This window comes from Enhydra lutris, unplaced genomic scaffold (assembly GCF_002288905.1).
Source record: "Enhydra lutris kenyoni isolate GAN:26980312 unplaced genomic scaffold, ASM228890v2 scaffoldscaffold147, whole genome shotgun sequence".
In the NCBI taxonomy this organism is placed as follows: domain Eukaryota; kingdom Metazoa; phylum Chordata; class Mammalia; order Carnivora; family Mustelidae; genus Enhydra; species Enhydra lutris.
Window position 1 is genome coordinate 251,647 of NW_019154231.1, and position 18,997 is coordinate 270,643.

Genomic DNA, 18,997 nt, shown 5'->3' on the forward strand with positions numbered 1-18,997 from the left:
AAATTGGCACAGCCATCAGACTCTAAACAAGGAAGACAGAGCAGATTTTCCTGAGCTGAGCTGGAGTAAACAGAAAGACATGTGGACCTTTGAACAAACCCCTGACAGCCACAAGGTAGACACAAATCACTGAATTAGAAATGAGTCAGCACTTGTGGAGTCCTGCAGAGCTACTGGGAGAACAAAAGAGAGAAAGAGGCACTAACAATTTTGGATCCATTTTCAAACCAATGGTATTTTCTTATACATATCTGATATAGTTGTGCACCACCTTTCTAGATGTTGGTGATAAAATTCTTGGTATAGTCTTGGTTTAACTCATTCCTTGATAAAAATCATGCAATGCATTCTCAGTTCTCATTGCTGACTGTTTTTCTCCCAGCCTCTACAGAAGGTCTGGCTCAAAATTTCAATCTGTCTTGAATTTATCAGCAAAACTAGATATCCTCACCACCTTCTAGGTAAGACCTTAACACTTAGAATTCCATAAATTATTAATGCTACTAATTAATTATTAATAATGTCCATTCAACATACCATATATTCCATGACATGTATGCTTCTGGTTTTCCCTACACTGACATTTTTGTATTAACACATGCTTTCCCCATAGTTAAGAAGACTCTCTTGTTCTTTTGAAACTAACATTTCTTTTTTTCTTTTTATTTATTTGTTTAAAATAAATTAATTAACATATAGTGTATCATTAGCTTCAAAAGTAGAGTTTAGTGATTCACCAGTTGCATATAATACTCAGTGCTGATTACATCAAGTGCCCTCCTTTTGCCCATCACCCAGTTACCCATCCCCCCGACTTCTCCTCCAGCAACCTTCAGTTTGTTTCCTATAGTTAAGAGTCTCTATGGTTTGTCTCCCTCTCTGATTTTGTCTTATTTTATTTTTCCTTCCCTTCTCCTGTGTTTATCTGTTTTGTATCTTAAATTCCACATATGAGTGAAGTCATATGATATTTGTCTTTCTCTAACTTATTTCGCTTAGTATAATACCCTCTAGTTCCATCCACATCATTGCAAATAGCAAGATTTCATTCTTTTTGATGGCTGAGTAATATTCCATTGTATATATGAAACATTTCAAAATGTCTCATGCCTCCAGTGCAAAATCAATAGACTTGTGAAAACAACCCAAACAAGCATCTCCTCTGGGAATTTTCAATATACTGCTTAGTCTGTTGATTCATCTCTTTGTAGTGTTTCTCATGAGGTCTACATGGCATAAAATATCAGAAATATTTATTGAGATTATGAATAAGGAAGTTGATGAAGGACATGTTAGAGATTGGGCCAGTTAAACTACAAGGAAGTGCCATAGTTTCAGAGGAGGGCTAATCAGAGACTTTACATCAGAGCCAGGATTTGGGCCCAAGAGATGAAAGGGGGTTTGATCCTGACAGAGGGAAAAGATTAGCCTCACACAAATGGTTTTATCCACACCAGGGGCTTGTTTGGAAGAGCATGGTGTAACCCTGGGAATAAAAAGATCCTCCAATCCTAGGAAAATACTATATTATCCTGTAGCCATGGTGACAAGGAGCCACCAGAACTGGGTTTTCACCCATCAGCAATGACCACTCGCCTCAGGGAAAATGCCTTGGCCATTCAACCCACCAGCTCCTTGCTTCTAAATGTCAGCCAATCAGAAACAGGTTTACTCGAGTAAGCACTCCTGTGAGTGATAGCCAATCAAAAGTCCCCTTTAAACAAACACCTTTGGCAAATAATTCCAAACCCCAAGAGGCCCAGAGAATCCCAAAAACCATGTCTAGGATCATCTGTAGGCTCTGCTCAGAGTCTCAGAGACATCCCATCTGGCCCGCATACCAGCATAACTCTCCCTTAATGTAGTAAAAATAAATTCCAGTCTGCTTTTTTTTGTTCCAGGCACTGAATGGTGAGTGCATTGGCCTACACAGTTCTTATATAGGGTTGATTTCGGTTAGGTGTAAGGCTTGGCTTAGGGACAGAGTATGGGGACTTCTAGTCACTTCTTCGCAGGAGCATAATGCAACCCTGTGAATTTTATTTTATTCAATCCACCTGTCACGGGAGCAAACATGCTCACAAATGATAAGATTTGATGGGCACCTGCTGGCTCAGTTGGTAAAGCATGGGACTCCTGATCTCGGGGTTGTGAGTTTGAGCCCCGCACTGAGTGTAGAGATTACTTAAAAAAAAAAAAAAACTTTTAAAAATGTTATGATTCGAATAATGATACAAATATATATAGATACAGAGTTTCAGTTTTGGATGCTGAGAAAGTTCTGGAGACAGATCCCCACAATGTGAATGGGCTTAATGCTGCTGAACCGTACACTCAAAAATGGTTAAAATGAAACCCTATGTCTGTCAAGGAGCAACTGTCTTTTGGGGTATAGAGTTTAGTTTTGAAAGATGAAAAGTTCCGGAGCAACAATGTGAATGTCTGCACACTAATGTATAATTGCTGAAGATGGTAAATTTCATGTTATGAATTTTTTGTTACAATAAAAAAAATTTAATAGTTAAAATGGTAAAAAAAAAAAAAAAGTTACGTATTTTTTACCACAATTTGTGAAAAGTTCGTTGTGGTCTGTAGAAACTGAAAGTAGATTACTGGCTGCCTGGATCCTGCAGAGTTGGGGTGTGGGGGGTAAGGTAACAGGCAATGATGGTCAGTGGGCACTGGGTTTCTTTTTGTGGTGGTGAAAAAATTTTAAAATTACATGGTGGTAACGGTTGAGCAATTCTGTGAATATACTGAAAACCATTGAATTATATAAATAAGTAAATTGTATGGTATGTAAGTCATACCTCAATAAAGTTTTTTTTTCAAGTACCAAGCGAATAAATTGTTAGTGACATCCTTGGAGTTGCTCACTCTTTTTTTTTTATTTTTTTAATTTATTTTCAGCGTAACAGTATTGCTCACTCTTTAAGAGATTGAGTGATGGCTTGAAATCCATCATCTCCAACATGGCTTACAGTCTCTAAACAGAGATAGTCCCAGGAGTGTGAGCTTAAGACAGAAATGGGCTCAAGAAAAACACGTGGACAAAGTCAAGTCTTTGGAAGGATTTCCCCCTTAGAAAAAGTGGCTGTAGAATTGTTCCTATCACATCTCAGAAAATGACAAGCAAACATGCCTGTCTGCAAGTCTGGATGCAGACTTACGAAAAATCGGAAACACTGATATCTTGCACCAGAGTGTGCGGTTAAATTCCATTTCTGAGCCATGTAGGACCAAAACCATAAGTGAATGTAAGATTGATTACAGCCTGCTGAGACACCTGGGCCCTCCAGAAGAATCAAATAGAAGGAAACACTTCCGCTACAAGTACACACAACAATATATATTGGAATCCCATAGGTAGGAAAACTCACTGTGAATTACCAGCAATTAAAAATTGTAAACTTCTTCATTGCCAATTTGGATATCTTTTATTTCTCTTTGTTGTCTGATTGCTGTTGCTAGGACTTCTAATACATGTTGAACAAGAGTGGTGAGAGTGGGCATCCTTGTCGTGTTCCTGATCTCAACAGGAAGGCTGCAAGCTTTTTCCCATTGAGGATGATATTTGCTGTGGGTCTTTCATAGATAGATTTGATGAAGTTCAGGAATGTTCCCTCTATCCTTATACTTTGAAGCGTTTTAATCAGAAATGGATGTTGGATTTTGTCAAATGCTTTTTCTGCATTAATTGAGAGGACCATGTGGTTCTTCTCTCTTCTCTTATTAATTTGTTCTATCACATTGATTGATTTGCAAATGTTGAACCATCCTTGTAGCCCAGGGATGAATCCCACCTGGTCATGGTAGATAATCTTTTGTTGGTGGGAATGCAAGTTGGTGCAGCCACTTTGGAAAACAGTGTGGAGATTCCTCAAGAAGTTAAAAAAAGAGCTTCCCTATGACCCTGCCATTGCACTACTGGGTATTTACCCCAAAGATACAGATGTAGTGAAAAGAAGGGCCATCTGTACCCCAATGTTTATAGCAGCAATGGCCACGGTCGCCAGACTGTGGAAGGAACCAAGATGCCCTTCAACGGACGAATGGATAAGGAAGATGTGGTCCATATACACTATGGAGTATGATGCCTCCATCAGAAAGGATGAATACGCAACTTTTGTAGCAACATGGACGGGACTGGAAGAGATTATGCTGAGTGAAATAAGTCAAGTAGACAGAGTCAATTATCATATGGTTTCACTTATTTGTGGAGCATAACAAATAGCATGGAGGACAAGGGGAGATGGAGAGGAGAAGGGAGTTGAGAGAAATTGGAAGGGGAGGTGAACCATGAGAGACTGTGGACTCTGAAAAACAATAGGGTTTTGAAGGGGTGGGGGTGGGAGGTTGGGGGAACCAGGTGGTGGGTATTAGAGAGGGCACAGATTGCATGGAGCACTGGGTGTGGTGCAAAAACAATGAATACTGTTACGCTGAAAAGAAATTTTTAAAAAAAGGAGAAAGAAGATACAAAACAAAACAAAAAAAAGGAGCTAAAAAAAATTGTAAACTTCATAAGGAAACAAAGAAACCACAAAATATAATGAAGGAATTAGCAATACTAAGGGAGAGATACAGAACTGTCATATGCCTATGCAAATTATTAAAATAGTAGTTAGAGAAGAAAGCCAAAGGGAATCAAGATTAGACCCATTCTCTAAAGTACAGACCCAACCCCAATTAGGGCCATGCCATAGAGATAATAGCCTGATCCTTTCTGGTGCCAGGAGGTTGACTTGAATTCCAAGGATCTTCCCCAACTTTTGAAACAGTCTCACAGGAACATGTTATCAGGCAACCAACCTCTTGAATAGACTCTCAAACTCTCTGAAGGGATAAGTAGCAGATCTTTCTCACCATACCAAGAGAACTACTTCTCTGCCCCTGGTCACTTTATCCCCACAGTACATCATTGGTCTCACTAGCTCTTTCCTGACATAGGAACCCACTCACTAGGAACCTTACCTTCATGCTATGAATGAGCTTTAGGCTGATAATGATGAGTAAATTAAGATGTATTATGGGAGAGAAGTGAGACAAGATGCCCTCTTCGCCCAGAGACACCTTTGTCATCTACAGGCAAGCCTGCCTCATTGTCTCCTTTGAACTAGCAACCACTGCCTTCCTCCTCCATGGTTTGGTATCTAAATGTTTCCATAGGTCAAATGTGATTTTAAAAATAAAAAACAAAAAAAAACATAAAACAAAACAAAACCGAACCATAGCATATAACCAGGTTTCTCACATGCATTGGGTGTGCCCTCTCTCTAGAAATGTGGTCAACATAAAAAAAACTCCAGTGGGTGGCCCTGGGTCCTCACCCACTACTTCTTCTGCACCCATATTTCCTGTAAGTTTATTGAGGCTAAGTCTCCTAAGTGATGCACACAGGAAGTCAGCTGGAAGAAACCCCCTGCTGCATCCTTGGCAAGTCTTAATGGGGAGGACAAGACAGTACCAATCCAGTCTATGGCCCTTTATACAGGGAGAGCAGAGCTTCTGATTTTAGGTCTAAAATCTACTCCCAGGAGTAGATGCATAAGCTATGATCTCAATCAAAAGTGACCATCTCACTTGAGCTTTTCTTCTCCAGCCTGGCTTCTGAGAAAGATGCTATAGATACATGAGAACGATGCCCTCCCTCAAAATGTAAGGACATTCTGGTGGAGATTATCTAGACAGGTGGGGGGCGTGGGGAGGGTTGTTGGCTGGCTGGAGAAGAAGGGTTCTGGAATTTGGAGCCAAGGATTGGAGGCAACAAAAAGGAATGGAATAGAAACCCTATCATTTGCAACAACAGGAATAAACCCACAGGGCATTCGCTAAGTGAGATAAGTCAGACACACAAGAACAAACACTAATAATACCATTAATACAAGGGCAAATCTGTCCTATATTTTGACTTAGGTGTTGGTTACATGACTATATACATTTATCAAAACTCATATAGAACTGAACAGGAAATGAGTGGGTTTTATTAAATGTAAATAAGAGAGTGAATGGAATATATTCAACCACAAAATCAAGAAATAAGAACAAAGGTAATAGATTGGGTGAGATTTCCTCAAGAATGTAAGGCAGAATATAAATTGGCATTATATTTCATTTTCAATAATTGTTTAGACCCTTTGAGGATAAAAAAAACATTTTTTTAAAAATTTTATTTATTTATTTGACAGACAGAGGTCACAAGTAGGCAGAGAGGCAGGCAGGGGGGTGGGGGGGGAGCAGGCTCCCTGCTGAGCAGAGAGCCCTACTCGGGGCTTGATCCCAAGACCCTGGGATCATGACCTGAGCCAAAGGCAGAGGCTTTAATCCACTGAGCCACCCAAATGCCCCTAAAAACACATTTTGAGTTTTAAAATATATTCAAATAATTAAGATTTTAATATTTAATTTCTGTTTTATAACAGACTAAAGGAATATACTTATGTAAGAAACACCATTTTGTTTCAAGTTCAATTTGTTGTTGTTGTTGTTTATGTTGTTTTTGTTTTTGTTTTTCTTTTCAGCATAACAGTATTCATTGTTTTTGCACCACACCCAGTGCTCCATGCAATCCATGCCCTCTCTAATACCCACCACCTGGTTCCCCCAACCTCCCACCCCCCCACCTCTTCAAAACCCTCAGATTGTTTATGTTTTTTTAAATTATGTTACATTAGTTGCCATACAGTACATCATTGGTCTTTGATGTCATGTTCCACGATTCATTGTTTGCGTATAACACCCTGTGTTCCGTGCAATACATGCCCTCCTTAATACCTATCACCAGGCTCACTCATCCCCCACTCCCTCCCCTCTAAAGCCCTCAGTTTCCCAGGGTCCATAGTGTCTCATGGTTCGTCTCCCTTCCAGTTCCCCCCCTTCATTTTTCCCTTCCTCCTAATGTCCTCCATGCTATTCCTTATGCTCCACAAGTAAGTGAAACCATATGGTAATTGACTTTCTCTGTTTGACTTATTTCACTCAGCATAATCTCCTCCAGTCCCGTCCATGTCAATGTAAATGGTGGGTATTCATCCTTTCTGATGGGTGAGTAATATTCCATTGTGTGTATGGACCACCTCTTCTTTATGCATTTTGTTGAAACATTGTAACAAATCCTTGGAAAAGATAGTGTTATCATTTCATTCTGTTGAAGCCAACCCACTGACCCAAGCATATGCACCAAACAAAGGGGAGCCAAGATTAAACACATATTTTTTTAAATGATTCTAAGGTTTCTGCTCTGTACACTACCCTATCCCTTTCCTGGGCATAATGTCCACACTTCAAAATAGGTCAAATTTTGACCTATTAGAAGAGGACCCTAATATGAGTTTCAGGTGGGGCAGACAATTGTCAGAGGATCTGGTTAGAGCACAGAGATGATCAGATGTGTCATGGGGACCATGACCTGTCTTTATGCCTCGTGGTCAGAGGTAGAAGGAAGACTGTGAATCTTCTTGTAAGAAGTCCGTGTGAAAGCCCCATGGCGATTAGTGCTGGGCTTTACCCACCACATCCTGTGCACCTTCCTGCCCTACTGGACTCAGTCTCCACCCAGCTGCTCCACATTCGCCTGGTAGGATCAGTGCTATGACCTCTACACTCACTGCCCTGCTCTACCTCGGTGAGTTCTTGCACATGAGAGAGATGGCATCCAGGGGTCTGGGTGTGGATGGGGCAGCCTGTCTCACTGTTTCTATCTTCCAGGGCTGTTCCTGAGCCAGACCATCAGGACCGAGAAGCGTGAGTCCATCCCTCATAGGCCCAGAGTCTCTCTACTAGGCTCAGACAAAGTGTGCACCTAGGAGCCACCAGAGGAGAGAGCAGGGCCTCTGGTTTTGTAGGAAGGCTTGGTGCCAGCAACTGCGTGGACATTTGGGTGGGAAGTTGCTATATCTGGGAACTCCAACCTCTGATTCCCTTCCAGAGAATCTTTCAAAACCCATCATCTGGGCCAAGCCAGATTTCATGATTCCGAAGGGAAAGCAGGCCCTTATCTTCTGCCAGGGGACTCCTGAGGCTGTGAAGTACCAGCTGTATTTCGAGGGACACCTCTTTCGTCAGCAGAGCCCAAAGCAACTTGGAAGGAGGAACATAGCCATGTTCCACATCCCAGCCATGACCCCACTCACTGCAGGGCAATACAAGTGCATTTACCGAAGCAAGAAGCTCTGGTCAAACCCGAGTGACCCTCTGGATCTGGTGGTCACAGGTAACTGTCCCATCCTCGGCCTGAATCCGGGGAGGGTCATCACGTATTTATTAATCCTCTTCAGTGTCATTCAGCCTCTCTTTGTGGTTGTCTGTGACCTAGAGGCAGGTTGGTCATAGGTCAGGTTCTCCAGGTGAGAGGCCCTGAGATGGATGTGTGTGTGCATGGGGCAAGGGCTGGGGGGAACCCTGGGAGGTATCCTCAAAAGTGACCCTGGTGATGAGGAGTGAGGGGAACAGGCCAGGCAAAAGGCAGGAGCTGACCACAGTGCAGTTTCAGCAGTCACCTCAGCCGAGCAACGGAGTTCTGGACTTGGGATGGTCCTTCTGGATCTGGGATGGTCCTTCTGCATGGTCTCAAGATCTCAAGATGAGGCTAGGGGTTCTGTACCCACCAGTGTCAGCCCCTCCTGGGGAGGAGGTTCCATTCAAACATCCATGCTTTTGTGGCACTTGTACCCTAGCAGGGGGAAGACAGACCATGAGTCTAAGTCAGGACAAATCAGTCCGTCATGGGCACCTGAGGAATAAATGATATGGAAACAGACAGAGTGGAATGAGGCTGGGAGGGAAGGCAGTCTCAGGTACAGGAGTTGCCTTCAGCTGAGGGATGTGGCTCTCAAACTCAAGCAGGTATCACAATCATCTGGAAAACACGGATGTCTCTAGTACTCCAGGTTCATGAAAGCATTGTTCACAATAGCCAAAAGCTAGCAACAAGCCCAGTGTCTACTGATAAAGGAGTGGATAAACAAAATGTGGTCTACCCACACTAGGGAATATTATTCGGCCTTAAAAAGGAAGGAGACTCAAACACCTGTTATGTCATGAATAGACCTTGACGGCCTTATGCCGAGCGAGATAAGTCAGTCACAGAAGGACAAATACTGTAGGGGTCACTTCCATGTAGGACTTAGGATGGTCAAATTCGTAGAGACAGAAGGCAGAATGTGGGGTGCCAGGGGCTGAGGGATGGGGACGGAGAGAGGGTGCTTAGTAGCAGGGACAGTTTCAGTTCTGTAAGATGAAAAGAGTCCTGGAGATGGATGGTGGTGATGGTTGCATGACAATGTGAATGTAGTCAATACTACTGAATTGTCCCCATACAATTGCTTAAGATGGTAAATTTTATGTGTCATGTATTTTATAGCAATGGAAAACAATAACAATTTTTAAAACACAGTTGGCTGCCTTACCCCTGAGTTTCTGATGCAGTGGGTCTGGGGTGGATCCTGGGAATCTGCATTTCTAATAAGCTTCCAGCTGATGATGATGTCACTGGCCCCAAGGATCTCTAACTCTGAGAACCACTGATGTCAGGCAATCCCCACAGAGAGAAGGCTAGAGGAATGAGTGTCTCAGTCTTGAAGGGTGAGATCAGCGAGGGCATGTCCATGACCAAAGCGGAGGAGACAGAGATTCTGGGAAGTGACATCCCAGTCTTAAGGTCAAGGAGGAAAGGGCACATAGGAGGCGGGATAAAGACTCTCTTAAACCACCTGTCTCCTTCCCCCACAGAATTGTATGACACCCCCACCCTCTCCGTCCATCCTGGGCCTGAGGTGACCTCAGGAGAGAACGTGAGCTTCTACTGTCAGCTGGGCACTGCAACAAACAAGTTCTTTCTGCTCAAGGAGGGACAATCCCCTCACCTTCAGCACAGATACGGGAACACCCAGGTGGAGTTCCCCATAGGTCCTGTGACCACAGCCCACAGAGGGACGTACAGATGTTTTGGCTCCTACAACAACCATGCATGGTCCTTTCCCAGTGAGCCTGTGAAGCTCCAGGTCGCAGGTGAGGAAACCCCCAGATTTCCCCCACGTCCTCTCCAGAACCCCAAGTGAACCCCAACCAGTGATGAGGAAGACAGCAAAGGGACAGGTGGGAAGAGGCAGCAGGCACCTCCCTGCAGTGCCCTCCCCCACATGCATTTTGGGGAGGCCCAGCTGATTGTTTCTGAGGAAGAGGAACAAGGAGGGGGGAAGACGCAAGGACTTGGTGGGAAGACCGGAGGAAACCCAAAACCCTTATGGTTTTCTTTGTTTCCACTGCTAGAAGATTTTGGGGACACCAGCCTTGCACCCACAGAGCACACCTCTTTTTCTGGTGAGTAAGTTACCTCTAAACTTGGGGGGGTGATTAGAGCCTCCCAGTGACACTAAGAACATGTTGCTTTTGTGGCACTTGTGTCCCAGTGGGAAACAGAACTTGAGTCAAAGTCAGAGAAACAAGCCCAGCATATAGCACAGGGGGAGCAAACAGTGGTGTGGAGGAAAGACAGAGCAGAACAAATGGGGTCAGGGTGACCAGGAGGGCAGGTGGCAATATTAGAACTGTCTGAATCGGCCTCACAGTGAAGCAAATACCTGAAGAACTGAGGACATTTGTTCTGTGGCTACCTGAAAAAGAACATTCCAGAGAGAGGGAATGGCCACTGCATATGGCAGGGGGAGGGCGAGTCCCAGGAGTAATTCCCTGCACCGGGAGGGACCTTGCATGCATGTTAGTGGGGATGGGGAGTGGGCTCAGAGCTTGGAAGAAAATGGGGAGACTGTGAGTCATCCAACGTGTGAGGAAGAAGCCATGTTGACCGAGGTAATGAGGAAGCTGAGGGCCGGAAGGAAGACATGCCTGGCATGGGGTTCTGGAGCTAGATTCCCCCCGGGTCTCACCAGACAGATGAAGCCACTAGGACCTGGAGGGTGGGGTGTGGACCTGGAAAAGCTGCACGAGGCCATGGGGTCCATCCTAGGGAGGAGAGGAGGCCTGGTGGCCAACACGCTCTCTTTTTCTCACTGCTTTACTTCCCTTTCGTCCGCAGACTATTGGGATCTTGACTTGGTAACCACAGAGGCAGAATTCCAGCAAGGTAGGCAAGCAGCGGGCACTGCAGGCTGTGAAGGAGTGTGATCTAGAATGGGGAGAGGGAGAGAGGCGGGGCGAGGTATGTACACCCATTCCTGTCAGTCATCAGTCTGTCCTCTGACCCCAGACCTTGCCTCCTGGGATCACACTGCCCAGAATCTCCTTCGGATCATTCTGGCTTTCCTGGTCCTGGTGGCACTCATGTGCTTCCTGGCTGAAGACTGGCTTTGGAGGAAGAGGGCACAAGAGAAAGCCAACGGGGCTTCAAGTCAGGAACACAGGAGAAGGTTCAGAACACAGAGACGCCTGATCGAATGACCAAGAGATGTGCTGGTCCCAGGTAGAGCTGAACGCTGTCCTTGACCCTGAGCTGAGCGAGCTCTGTGTTGTACCCATGAAGGGGGTTTCTCTGCAGGACACTGAGGGACAGCTGCATGGAGTCTGGCAGGGTGGGATGAAAGAGCTAAATTTCCCTCCAGACAGACCCTCCTGTCTCTTCTGGGGTGTAAGCATTTTTGTGCCTTCCTGATGCGAACCAAAGCTTTAACCACCCTGGTTTTCCCCCAGAATATCTCCTTTGTTAACAGCATGGCCACAAATATTTCCTTCCTACTTTGGTCTTCATCCCTACTTCTTTTTTCCATTACTGCAGTATGTCATTCAAGATATTTAATAACCAGTACAGAAAAGAAACAGTATAGAAAATAATAATAATAACCAGTACAGAAAATAATAGTAATAACCAGTACAGAATAGTCATTTATCAAAAGCAACAGGAGCCAGTGAGGCACCAACAGGTTGAAGGAGATACAGGCTGTGAGCACACCTATGGCTGAATGTGTCCTGGCTGGGTCTCAGCCTTGCCCTGATTGCTCTGTCCTACACCACTGCAGGCTTCTGTCTTCCTTGCTTCTTTATCCAGACTCTGCCTTCTTCCTTGGGTCTCCCCCAAGAGAGCTCCCAAACCCTCCATCTCAACATCAGATATCACCTCCATGCTCCCAAAGCACTTTCTGTTCATCTATAACAGCACCGGGGCTCTAACATTGCATACATATCCATTTTCCCATCTCTACCATGAACTTGTGTGAATTAAGTCTGTGCTGGGTCTGATTACTGTGCTCACAGCTCCTGCCACTAAGAGAGCTCTCCAGAAATATATATTAGGTCAGTCGGTACACAAATGGGACAGTAGTGCAACTTAGCCCTTGAGACTCCTGACTATTGTCCTTGAAATGCTGTCTGGATCCTTTGTTCCTTGAGAACTTCTACTGGATCAGCCCATTAATATAACCATGATGTGGGTCCCTTCCCCTGCCAAGACTCTGATGCCTCACACAGCTCAAATCCATTCTCTAAATCTGAGTTTTCTGTTACGCATCAGAGAACATTAAGTCCAACCTCAAAGGGGTGACATGCATGTTTAACAAGATAAAGAATGTTGGGGCACCTGTGTGGCTCAGTGGGTTAAAGCCTCTGCCTTCAGCTCGGGTCATGATCCCAGGGTCCTGGGATCGAGCTCCGCATCAGGCTCACTGCTCAGCAGCGAGCCTACTTCCTCCCCTCTCTCTCTTTCTCTCTCTCTCTCTGCCTACTTGTGATCTCTGTCAAATAAATAAATAAAATCTTTACAAAAAAAAAAAAGAATGTCAAGAAACCAACATAGGCTCTGACACATGGAAGTTAACCCAATGCACAGCAGCTGTGACTGTCCTGTGTACTACAGGGAACTGAAACTCATACCAGTTGTTACCTCAAAACCAGTGGACCAGTACTGAACATCCTTCTTTCTGTTCTTCATCTGCTAGGTGTTCACGGACCAAGGACATCTGTTGATACTAAATCATAATGTTCTTTATCCCAAGACATGACAGACTTCTTTGGAGTATGTTTATAACATCCCAGATTTTCCATATTCTAACCTGTGGTAGGAAACCTACAGTTTCAAGGGGGGAAAAAAGGTGTAAGGTAGAAGAATTTTGGGTCTCCAGATGTAAGTGCGGGGGCCTGAGAGCCTCCTCAGAGAGATGGGGGGGGTCTTTTCCACACAAGGCTGTTCCCCTCACTCAAAGTCTTCCAAAACTGGCCAACAGGAGTAGACCGGGTGGTTAAGTAGAACATTACTCTTCTTGAAATGTTAACCCAGTTTGTATTCCAGACAGCAAAATGAAGCATGGGGAGGGACGGAGGGAGGGAAAGGCGGAGGAAGTACCGGCCAATTGTTTGTCACGGAGATTTATTGGAAACACTCAAAAACACTTCCATTATTTCTCAGTGGTTAGAACCTAATAGCTTGCCCCACTTGGATACAAGGGAGGCTGAGAAAGATAGCTTTTATTTCAGGCATCTCTGTGACAAGATAAATAGTGGCGTTCCTATGACCAATGGGGTGAGGAGGGACGTGACAGAGTTGTGATAGGCAGCAGCAGTCTCTTTGACAAGACCCTACTATGTGCCGGGCAGTGGTGAAATGACCACATCCCTGGGCTGATTGTCCAGGAGAGCAGATCTTCAAGAGAGTGAGTAAATGCAGTGAAAGGGTTTAAGTTGGGATCGAAGAACTACAGGATGATAGTGGAGCTTCTTTTATGCAAAACTCCATTCTGTAGGGACATGGAGGCAGGCACACAGACGAGGAATGGGGATGACGGTGGTAGGTGTCCGCACCAATTCAGGCTGAGACTCACAGGCAGGACAGAGGGTGAAAGCACGATGTGTAAGTAGAGCTTTGAGCCTGGGTGACGCTGGGTGCACCACACCAAGCACAGCCATGGAAGCCACATCTGAAATGCCCATTTCTTCCTTCAGGCTAAGGGAGCTCATTGAGCGCTTTGATCATGGTGTCATAAGATGACTTGTGCACCGCAGAAAGACCCTCCCAGGGACAGAGAGAAAGACCCTCCCAGTGACAGAGAGAAAGACCCGCCCAGTGACAGAGAGAAAGACCCTCCCAGTGACAGAGAGAAAGACCCTCCCAGGGACAGAGAGAAGGCAATGCGCAGGAGAAAACAAAACCGTGGAGAAACAGCACAGTCGAGAATGTCACCTGTTTTTGGAGTTGACAACCAGGGCAATGACTGGTATCGATAACCCAGAGGGAGGTCCAGCGATGGGTGATGGGTCCTGGTCCTGAGATTGGTAATATTTGTTGGTTTTGTTATTTCTCAGGATTGCTTACGTTATTCTGGGCCCTTTAGATTTCAATATTAACTTTAAGATGTCAGTTGTCACAAAAGACCAGCCTGGGTTGTGCATGAAATTGTACTAAAGCCACAGATCAATTTAGGGGGGAATTATCATCTCTTCAATCTTTCAGTCCATGAAAACTTGCACCCTAAATGTGTCATATTTCGCTATGTGTTTATATGTTCTCTGATTTCTTTAAATAATATCATGCAGTCCTCTGTGTACAAAATGTGCACATCTTTTGTTAGATTTCCATGAGATATATCTTCCAGTTTTATCAGCCCCAGACAGATCCCTAGGTACGTGACTTTTATTTTGCAAGTGGTATCATTCTTTAAATAATTTTACCGCCGTTGTTTGTGCTGGTGTTATAAAAATAAAACTGGATCTTGTTTACCGAATGTGTACTCAGTTGTCTTGCAGAGTTCACATCTTAAAAATTTTAACATTTTTAGATTATTTTAGATTATTTCTAGCTTTAAAAAATGTTTAGGATTTTTTTGTAAAATTGATTTCTTTTTTATTGTCTTACTATCCGGCTGGAACCTCCAGCACATTAATAGATAGTAAGAATCCTTTTCTTATTACCAATATTATGGGGAATATTTTTAATGTCTTACCACTGAGTAAGCAAATGGCTATAATTTTTTGTAGATATTCATTGTCCCAGTTAGAAAATACTTTTGAGTTATGAATGGGACCTCAAGGTTCAGAACGCGGACAGTTATGTGGGGAAACCTTCATCCCCTCTACTTTTACTGGTCCACGGCTCTGAAGACCAGTTTTCTGCTTTGCCCCTCACACTCAGGCCTCAGCCCCCCAGGAGGTGGTTTCTCCCCACACAAACATTTCCGCTGAAGGTGTTTTTGTGATAAACATTTATGGCTTCCTAGAACTCGTAGTGGATGCTTCTCAGCCTCGTCTCACCTTTGTGCCTGTGTCGGTTGTATGACCACTTCCTCCCTGAAACAGTTGGCTTCAGCTGGCCTCCTCTGCTCGTTTTCTGACTATCCTGCACTACCAGTTTTGCAGGGTTTCCACCACCAGAGCTTGTGGTTCCCATGGTAGACCTGCCTTTCTCCGGACACAAGCTGGGTAGATCTCATTTAATGCCATGGTTCCAATTTCTCTAAGACAGATGCCCAAGTCAAGTCTGTCTCTCTGAACCCTAGTTTTTTGGGATTTTTTTTTTTTTTTGGAACTTTGGATTATTTTATCAGGTTCTTCCAACCAACCTGGACTCATCATCCTCCTACCACCAAAGTTGTTCTTCTCATTTGGAAAACTCCCAGCTTTGCTCTCTTTTCTGTACCTATGCTTGTGCTCTGATCACTGCTGGGAAGAAGTGCCGTACAAATTAGCAGGTAATGGAACATTTGTCATTTACGTGCTTGTGGGTAGAGATCAATATTTTTATTATTTCTCATAACAACTGTCCCTTTGGCCATTTGCCTTTTGGAAGTTCAATCAGGTAAAGAACTTATACATAAATATTTTTAGGGGCACCTGGGTGGCTCAGTCAGTTAAGCATCTAACTGGTTTTTGTTGTTGTTTTTTAATTCAGTTAGTTAATTCAAGTTAACGTGTAGTGTAGTATTGATTTCAGAATTTAGTGGTTCATCACTTACATATAACCCCAAGTACTTATCCCAACACATGCTCTCCTTAATGCCCATCACCATATTAGCTCAGGACTTGATCTCAGGGCTGTGAGTTCAAGCCCCGCATTGGGCTCCGTGCAGGGCATGGAATCTACATAAATAAATAAACATTTTTAAAAGATTGTCTTATTTTTTTAATTTATTTTAATTTTTTTATTTTTCATTATGTCAAGTTAGCCAACATATAATACATCATAAGTTTTTTAAAATATATATAGTATATGTTATATATTGGAGGTATAATTTCCTCAGTTACATTCATATCACAGTGTTTTTCTGATATATGGTATCAACTGCAACTCACACTTTGATTTATGTGTCATTGTTGGTAAATGCCTTTGACCTCTCTTCCTCTATTCCATTTAAAAGACCTCAAAAACCCCAACACAAAGGTCCTCAATCTTTCCACCAAACGTCTTTGTCTTTAGATTATCTATTTCCTCACATACATGCATACATCATATGTCCACACTGTAATAGTTGTTTAACTTTACAATCAACTTAATGTAACTATTATGTACATCATGGCTAGTGTGAAGCACTAGGACAGTCAGCTGCCTGCCAATCAGACACCCACTGGGACAACTCTACTTGCACGTGTATGTCTGAGACCCTCAAATGCAGCATGTTGGGGCGCCTCTGCACTCCTCTCTTCTGGGGCCAGATGATCCTGTATTGTGGGGGAATTGCCTCCCTCAGCTCAACTGCTGTAACGAAATACCATAGACTCGGTGGCTTAAACAACAGAAATTTATTTTCTTGTAGTCCTGAGACTGGCAAGTCCAAGATCAAGGTGCCAGACAATTCAGCTCCTCAATAAGGATTACTTCCTGCTGGGGAGATGGCCTTTCCTCAGTGCTGGCACAGATTCTGAAAAGACCACCCATCCTATCAGATCAGGAGCCCACCAGTATGGCCTCATTTAAACTTCATGATCCAGGACGCCTGGGTGGCTCAGTCAGTTAAGCCGATGACTTCAGCTCAGGTCATGATCCCAGGGTCCTGGGATTGAGTCCCCACATCAGGATCCGTACTCAGCAGAGAGCCCGCTTCTCTCTCCACCTCTGCCTGCCACTCTGCCTATGTGCGTTCTCTCTCTCTCTCTCTCTCTCTCTCTGACAAATAAATAAAATCTTAAAAAAATAAATTATGATCCCTTAAAAGCCCTCGAACCAAATACAGTCCCAGTAGCAAAGGCTTCAACCTATGCAACTGGGGGAGGGGGGAACAATTCAGTCTCTATCCACAAGATGCCAGGTGTACCCCCTTAACCTTGACTCTGGATGTTGCTAAATGTCCCTTTGGAGACAAAATCACCCCCGGTTAAGAACCTCAGGCCTAGAAGGATATAAAGAGGGCACTGGGAGTAGTGAGTGGCATGAGGCTGGTGACCATGTGAGCCCCTACCAACCCCCCAGGCAGAAGGAACAGGAAGGCAGGCCAAAGGGAGCGTGCTTGGGAAAATAGCAGGTGCCCAGCATGGCTAGAGCAATGAGCTCCGGGAAGGTGGGTGACTGGGTCAGCAAGGCCAGGTTAGACGTGAAACCTAACGCCAGTTCTCTAAAAAACAGAGATGTCTTACTCAATGCTGAGTCTGGGGAATTGCCCTAGAATTGTAACCCTACATCTACTCCGAATTGAGGGGTGGAAGGTGGTTCTTGCTTTCTGGCAGAGAGTCATCTCAGCCAGCATTTCTCAACCTCAGCACTACTGAGATTTGGAGCCAGACCATTGTTTGTGGTTGGAGCATTGCAGGATGTTTAACAGCATCTTGTCTCTGCTCCTCGGACACCAGTAGCTCCCCCTCCCTCAGTGCTGACAACCAGAAATGTCTCTGGACATCAAGGGGGTGGGAGAAGGATCACCCCAAGCTGAGAACCACTGGGTCTGGGGAGAGATCCAGGAGGCTAGTCTAAGCGTCAGAGCTGGACGTCAGCAAGCTCTGAGGGAGAGTCTGAGGGGGACCCCAACAGACAGAGATGTCAAATGGGCTGCTGGGCAATGGATCTGCTGCAGAGAGCCCAGCCGGCCCTGCCCCTGCCAGTTCCATTCACCCATCACCCATCATTGTCTTCTCCTGGGTCCTGAGCCCTGTCCAGGGTCCTCTGCCTCTGCAGGAAGAAGGGTATTTCCCTAGTCTATCTGGACCCATCTCTGAGGTGTGCATTGTGTGCCTGTGCTCTGGACACTGCAGATTTTTCTCTCCCCAAGTGTGAGGGCTCCCCACCTGCTCTATCGTGGATTGTTCCACTTCTCCCCCCACCCCGGTCTATGATGGATTGTTCCACTTCTGGTTCCCCATGGGTCTATGGTGGATTGTTCCACTTCTGGCTCCCCCCTCCCCGGTCTATGGTGGATTGTTCCACTTCTGGTTCCCCCCTCCCCTACCCCCCACACCCCACACCTCCACACCCCTCCCGTCTATGGTGGATCGTTCCACTTCTGATTCCCCCCTGAGTCTATGATGGATTGTTCCACTTCTGGTTCCCCCATGGGTCTATGGTGAATTGTTCCACTTCTGGTTTCCCCCTACCCCCTCTATGGTGGATCATTCCACTTCTGGTTCCCCCATGGGTCTATGGTGGATTGTTCCACTTCTGGTTCCCCCCACACCCCCTTATGGTGGGTTGTTCCACTTTTGGTTCCCCCATGGGCCTATGGTGGATTGTTCCACTTCTGGTTCCCCCCTAACCCCTTATGGTGGATCGTTCCACCTCTGGTTCCCCCCTGGGTCTATGGTGGATTGTTCCACTTCTGGTTCCCCCCTGGGTCTATGATGGAATGTTCCACTTCTTGGCTTTCCCCGGAGCCTGTCACTGATTGACCCAGACCACCTGTTTGCAATTACAGACCACGCACCTGCAATCACGGAATTGGGAAGACCTGCAAGAGAAGGGCTGGCAAGTGTGCCTGGGAAGTAGGTTCCAGCCCCGAATCTTCCTGTATTCAGGGCTCCGGGCCATCTTCTATCCTGAGGCTTTTTATGGGAGAAGGAAGCTTAAAACCCCACATCTGTCTTCCCCAGCCACTCTGTGCTAACCAAGAAGTTCAAGTAGGCATGAGGTGGGGGG

General features: G+C 44.9%; 1 protein-coding gene across 4 annotated transcripts; it reads left to right on the top strand.

Annotated features, from left to right (window-relative positions):
* Positions 1 to 7,575: 7,575 nt before the first annotated feature.
* Positions 7,576 to 12,552, top strand: LOC111140056 (natural cytotoxicity triggering receptor 1-like). Of its 4 annotated transcripts, XM_022492433.1 has the most exons (7): positions 7,576 to 7,624; positions 7,708 to 7,743; positions 7,928 to 8,212; positions 9,730 to 10,008; positions 10,270 to 10,320; positions 11,036 to 11,083; positions 11,207 to 12,552. In XM_022492433.1, exons 1-7 carry the CDS (start codon positions 7,591 to 7,593, stop codon positions 11,395 to 11,397), a joined length of 924 nt encoding a protein of 307 aa, XP_022348141.1. In that variant the 5' UTR covers positions 7,576 to 7,590; the 3' UTR covers positions 11,398 to 12,552. The 4 variants fall into 4 exon arrangements, with proteins under 4 accessions (XP_022348141.1, XP_022348142.1, XP_022348143.1 ...); XM_022492435.1 differs by lacking the exon at positions 7,928 to 8,212 and having other exon boundaries at positions 7,591 to 7,624; XM_022492434.1 differs by lacking the exons at positions 10,270 to 10,320; positions 11,036 to 11,083 and having other exon boundaries at positions 9,730 to 10,035; positions 11,189 to 12,552.
* Positions 12,553 to 18,997: the final 6,445 nt, after the last annotated feature.